At 39.0% G+C, this 6,000-nt stretch overlaps 1 protein-coding gene across 4 annotated transcripts in view; it reads left to right on the plus strand.

Moving 5' to 3' along the window:
- The window catches only part of usp10 (ubiquitin specific peptidase 10), a 23,861-nt gene extending 18,235 nt beyond the window's left edge, over window positions 1–5,626 (plus strand). For all 4 annotated transcript variants that reach the window (XM_020098771.2, XM_020098772.2, XM_020098773.2 and 1 more), the window contains 4 exons: window positions 364–529; window positions 1,211–1,355; window positions 2,192–2,257; window positions 2,640–5,626. In XM_020098771.2, the coding sequence (XP_019954330.1) occupies window positions 364–529; window positions 1,211–1,355; window positions 2,192–2,257; window positions 2,640–2,827 (565 nt within the window). In that variant the 3' untranslated portion in view covers window positions 2,828–5,626. The remainder of the gene's footprint in view (window positions 1–363; window positions 530–1,210; window positions 1,356–2,191; window positions 2,258–2,639) is intronic.
- Window positions 5,627–6,000: the final 374 nt, after the last annotated feature.

The following is a 6,000-nucleotide window of genomic DNA, read 5'->3' on the forward strand; positions in this document are numbered from 1 at the left end:
TTGTGACCAGAGAGAAATGGAATACAGGAGTGTGTGTTTACAGAGGGTTGTCTGTACACCCACTGAGTTTGGCTTCAACCCGTGGACTTCTTACTGCTTTATCTCAAGGAATCAGTGCAATAATTCAATTTCTTTCAGTTTTAATATGAATTCATCAGTAGCTGTTTCGATCACATACATGCAGCAAAGAAACTTGTAAAAAATATAATTTTTTTGGTACAAATGTTGGAATGTATTGCATTGACACTGATATTTAAATGTTTAACCATGAACCTGCCTCAGTTATAAATGGCCCTACAGTTACTAGATGTCTTACTTGTAATTCTTCAGGATTTGTAATGGTGCGTTTTGTTTCTTTGTCAGATCGGTGGTGTATCAACAGAACTCTAAAGAGTCGGCCACTCTGCAGCCTTTCTTTACCCTGCAGCTGGACATCCAGTCAGAGAAGATCCGCACTGTCCAGGAGGCTTTAGAAACCTTGGTTGCAAGGGAGTCGGTCCAGGGCTACACTTCTAAAACCAAGCAGGAGGTAAGCAATGAGATTAAACTCTCATATTAATACATTACAAATGAATTATGTTACATATAAAATATATTTGCTGCTTTTATCTTTTTTTTTTCTTTTTCTTTTATTGCAGATTTTTTTTTTAGGGCTTAAGGTCTTTATAATATGATTTATTTTAGTCAATGTTTTGGTGCTTGGCGTGTGTTCTGACAGTTTAAGATATAAACGAGGAGTAATGTTGGCCCCTCATATTAATTTAATTATCTTCACTTTTGTTAAATGTTGCCTTTGGTCTGAGAGCACAAGACTTCACCACTGTGGAAAATACACGACTGGAAACAGTACAGACAGTGAACATGAAGCTGGAACAAACCGGTGCAGGCAACATCTGCTTTACAGCTGTGTAATGGACATCTTTGAAGTGTGTGTTTTAGTGACATTATTCTCATCTTTTTCACATTTAGAAACAGTTAAGTTTGGTCCACAGCCTGACACTTGTCTTTTATACTCATAAAGTCAGAGAACATAGTGATTTCATGTGTGTCTCTTTTCGAAGGTTCAGCTAGCTGCTCTTGTATTCCTAACAAAATGTCACCTCCTGTTCTGTTTCCGTCTTTCCCGTGTTGTAAAGTAGAACTTTATTGGGTTTTTGTCAAAGTCTAGAGTTTCAAATAAACGTGTTTGTCTTTCTGTCCTCATTTCCAGATTGAGATCAGCCGAAGGGTGACCCTGGAAGAACTGCCCCCTGTGCTGGTTCTCCATCTGAAAAGATTTGTTTTTGAAAAGACTGGAGGCTGCCAGAAACTCACCAAGAACATTGATTACCCTGTTGACCTGGAAATCAGCAAAGGTATAGACCCACAATCTGGATGAAAGCCCCCTTTTTTATATATTGTCCATAAAGTTGATGTCATCCAATCATGACGACACTATTGCATTTAAGAGTACAAGACTGTTTCCAATAACCTTGACAAAGTTCTAAAACATGCATCAAGAGGCTTTTTAAGTTTCGGTAAATATCTAAATCATTGAGTTTGCACATGAAAAGGTCTTTGTCACACACTCGGCACATTTTGCCTCCTCAGAAAGACTGTTTGGAATTTAAAGACAGTGGCGAAGGGGGAATGAACTACCAGCTCAAATTAGGAAAATGGCCTTGAATCAGTTTGCAAAATCAGGTTGATTATTAGATGGATACTTTATTTACCACAATGGGGAAATTGGTTTGCAGCACATCCACAAGACATTTCAACAAACTTCAAGCAAAAAATAAATGCATATAATAATGAAAAATCAAGGTAACCAGGTACAGCTACTGTAGAAGATTCAGGATGACTCAGGATCCCGATTCTGTGGTGAAAGTAGCATGTAGCAAGTTATTTCACCATTTTGTGCAAAAACAGACTTTTTTCACTAGACCTATGTTATGTATGGCACCTTTAAATACATGTCACAATATTACATAGCAACATTTGATAAAACTGAAGAATAGCATCACATTTAAGTTGTGGCTGCAGTTATTCAACTAATACATTTAAAATGTCTTCTGCATCAGTAAGAAGGACGAATTCACTGATGACTGGATTGTTCTGCAGCAAAAACATGATGCAACACATTCTGTATTTAATTATAATTTAATACGTGGATTAGAGTGTCTTGGTCTAATATTCGTGTTTTTCCTTTCAGACCTCTTGTCCTCTGGAGTCCGGAGCAAAGTTGTGAAAGGCCAAAGAACTTACCGGCTCTTTGCAGGTGTGCTTGTGTTTTGCTATTAATGTTTTCAAGTCACATTGCAAAATGTCCGCATCTACTCATTCATCCAACAAGATAACGGTGCTGAGAAGTTTACAATAAGAATGTTTGTCCATCTGTCTTAAATCTGAACACATTCTTTCATTTAAAACCAGGAAATGCTTTGAGATCATCACAAAGGGTTTTCAGAACAAGTCTGGTTCAATTTAATTTGGCTCAGTAAAATCATTAGAATAATAGATTCTGTAAGGTTTCATATCTGTTATTGTTGTTACATTTAATGCAAAACTGCAGTTAACAAATTTAAGGTAATGGATGAGTAATGACCAAAGTACTGTTAAACATTCAACATTTATCTCTTCCTCTCTCTCAAATTATCCAGTTGTCTATCACCATGGGAACAGTGCGACAGGCGGTCATTACACCACGGATGTCTTCCACATTGGTCTTAACGGCTGGCTGCGCATTGACGACCAGACAGTGAAGGTCATCAGCCAGTACCAGGTGGTGAAGCAGACTGCCGAGCGCACCGCCTACCTGCTGTACTACCGCCGCGTCGACCTGCTGTAGACACGCATACACACATACCCCCAACACACACACACACACAAGAATACCCCAATGTATTGACAAACACACACATGCATACAAGCTCAAAATGCACTCGTTGACAGTACAGTACATCTACACACGCACACCAAACCGATGAACAGGAACACTGCCCAACTTGTTCTCTTGCAAGATTTTCCTCTTCTTCCCTCCTGTTCCCTGCTTTCCTGAGAACCAGCTTTTCCAACACCCTTTTCCTTGTCTCCTTTTTCTTTTCGGAAGAAGAGAAACAAGCTGCATTCACAAAGATTTCCCTGTGACTGCTCTCTCTCTTCTCTGTGCACCACTGCTGTTTTTTTGTTTTGTTTTTTCCTTTTTTGTTCTACTTCTAAAGCAGCAACGAAGGACTGTTGAATAGACAGGTGGGGCTGAAGTCACAGGTGAGGAGCCGAGACTCACCTGACTGAGCCTGCAGCTTGGCTCAGATAGCAAACAGTGGACTCACTCACACAGGAAGAACTATCTAACAAGTGGACTGCTGGGGTAATTTCTCTTGTTTGAACTACCTTTTTTTAAGGAAATGACCTAGAAACATCAGTGTTTGCCTTTAAGTAAAGGAGAACTGTTGGCCTAAAGAATTTGCCTGTTTGAATTTTGCCCTCATGCATTGAAAAGGCCCGGCACCAGCATTATCACGCGTCTCTTTCCAAGGCCAGATTGTCGTCTTCGCTGCCACCAACACCAACAAGTCCTCCATTTCCTCACTTTTACGATGCTTTTAAATCCAGGTACTCGAGCCATCAGAAACAGGAAAGAAAAAGACGAGTGGTACACATAATGGGTGATGAAAAGCTTCCTTGTTTGAGAGACCCTTGTTATGGTATCTGGGTTTAGATTTAGAAAGACTATCTAAAAAAAAATATTAATGCGCTTTAGAATTAAATAACAAATAAGCTTCTGTGCACAAAGTATAAACTGATTGATGATTATAATATGACAGGCAAATGCATATTTTGCAAATATTTAGATTAAAATGTTAAAAAAAACTAAAAATATAAAATAGCTGACTGAAAACTTGTTTGGGTCCTAAACGACTGCACTAGTTTTTAGACTCAGTTCTGCACTGGAGAGATGGCAAGCAATCAAGACAGATCCCACTGCAAAAACCGCCCTTGTTTACTTTGTACATTTCTTTCTTTATCCATTTCTTTTGTCTCGTCTAAAGGTTCCACCTGTGTATAGGTGGCTTATCAGTGTAGTTCTGAGCCACACCTCCCCTCTGATCCCCAACTCAGCAGAAAGTGGGGGGCTGCCTTCGGTTCAACGTGTGATACTTTCTTTTTTTTTTTCTTTTTTTAAATTCCAGTTAGTGTACGAGTCTCACCCAAAATCCGGCAGCAACAGCAAATCTAACGTCTTTGATGAGTTCGGGGACTGTACCCGACACCTTCTGTATTTGACTCTTTTGTTGCCTCAGCGTTTCCTCCCAGTTGATGGAAACTGAGCGTTGAGGGGAAACAGGACTACACCTGTGCTACGCTCTGCAGAAAGACCCCCGGACATGCGCTCAAAAGGAAATAGTGTTTGCTTTTGTTGAAGATAATGATTTTAGGATCTTTCATTGATAACAATGATTTTTATTTTGTTTGAGTTACTAAAAGTTGTCATATTTTCTTTTTTTTTTGTCATTGATCATTTATTGGATGTCCCCTTGCTCTCACTCCCTACAGAAAAATATGCTTGCATTTGAATTGGTGTTTGAAAAGAAATTACACAGGCTAAAGCACAACAATGAATAAAATTGATAGTTCTTTGCTTGATATTTATTTCCATTTTGTCATTTTCTCTTCATATTTGTATCTTTTTTTAGGTTTCGCTCTAGACCCATTTCATTCTAACCACCAGTGCCACAATCTCAGTATTAACACTTTGCAAAAAATGTCAGCTCCCAATATTTCTTAATGATTTACACTTGCGTTCTGTGACTTATTTCAAAACAATTACTCAACTTTTATAGACGTCACTTTCACACACGTACCTGTCCATCAGGGTACACAGGTGAGAACATGGTTAGACCACACGTAAATGTTTTCCCGGCGTGCAAACATGAGCAGCACATGCATTTAAGTTAATTTAAAATGCCCCTGAAAAGTTTCATTCTTGGTGTTAAAAATTTAATTCAAGATAAATGCTTTTCAGAATTACACCGTAGATATGAATTATTTCTCACCATGTGATAACATAGTAATGCATATTGACTTTTTGCTGGTTTTCAAAAAAACCTCTTCCAAGGTAAACCGAAGGAAAAGCAAACGTCTTTCCGGTCTTTACCTCGATCCACATCCAATTGCTTCTTTTGCCTTCTCCATCTGACGTTGTTTTGCCATATCGCCATCGTCACAGACCACAGGTCATTTCATACAGGAAACAGCATGCTGCTTAGACATTTAGAACTTAACATGACAATTCAGTTGTGCTCTTGGCTCTGTGGTCATTTCTGCACAAATTGCGACATTGTTGGTTTGCATCTTTTCCTTCGCCCTCTTTTTAAAAGAATGTGTGGAAGTTGAGATTTAGAAATGGACACCATGAGCTTTCTGTTGTACAGTTTAATCCCAGCCCCTCTCTTGCGGTTGGTCAGGAAATGTGCTGGTGAAACGCTTCAAGAAATGTCTCTTTTCAGTTTGTGCTCCTAACACTATATTGTCTGCTGGGAAATTGTTGGTATATTGACCTAAAAACAATCTCTTCTGTCTTTAATTTTAAGCCTCCAGCATTCTATTTTGTTTATTGTTCAAATAAAGGATTGTGCAAAAAGCAGTTTGCTAATGACGTGTAGTCAGAAGACTACTTGGCTGTCTCATAATATACTGAAAACATCTGCAGTCTCGAGACTCCAGACTGGCCTACAGAACAATGTGCACAATAAAACAAAACAATCCATAGAGTCTTGGTGTACCACACACTGTTAATTGCTCTCTTGTTCCTGCATGTCAATATATACTATGTGCAGTATGTCTCATCTCCCCCTGCTGTGGTCTCACTGGCTGCCTCGGTGCCCACACTGCTCTTTCAGGCAGTGGCTGTTTGTTTTTACGGGAAGCAGAACCATCATTGAAAAATTTGCAATGTAAGGTTTTTCTGCCCTTTTAGTATTCGTTACTATTTATTCTCCCTTTACTGTAGTTCTGACG

The sequence above is a fragment of the Paralichthys olivaceus genome, chromosome 1 (assembly GCF_024713975.1).
Source record: "Paralichthys olivaceus isolate ysfri-2021 chromosome 1, ASM2471397v2, whole genome shotgun sequence".
Classification (NCBI taxonomy): domain Eukaryota; kingdom Metazoa; phylum Chordata; class Actinopteri; order Pleuronectiformes; family Paralichthyidae; genus Paralichthys; species Paralichthys olivaceus.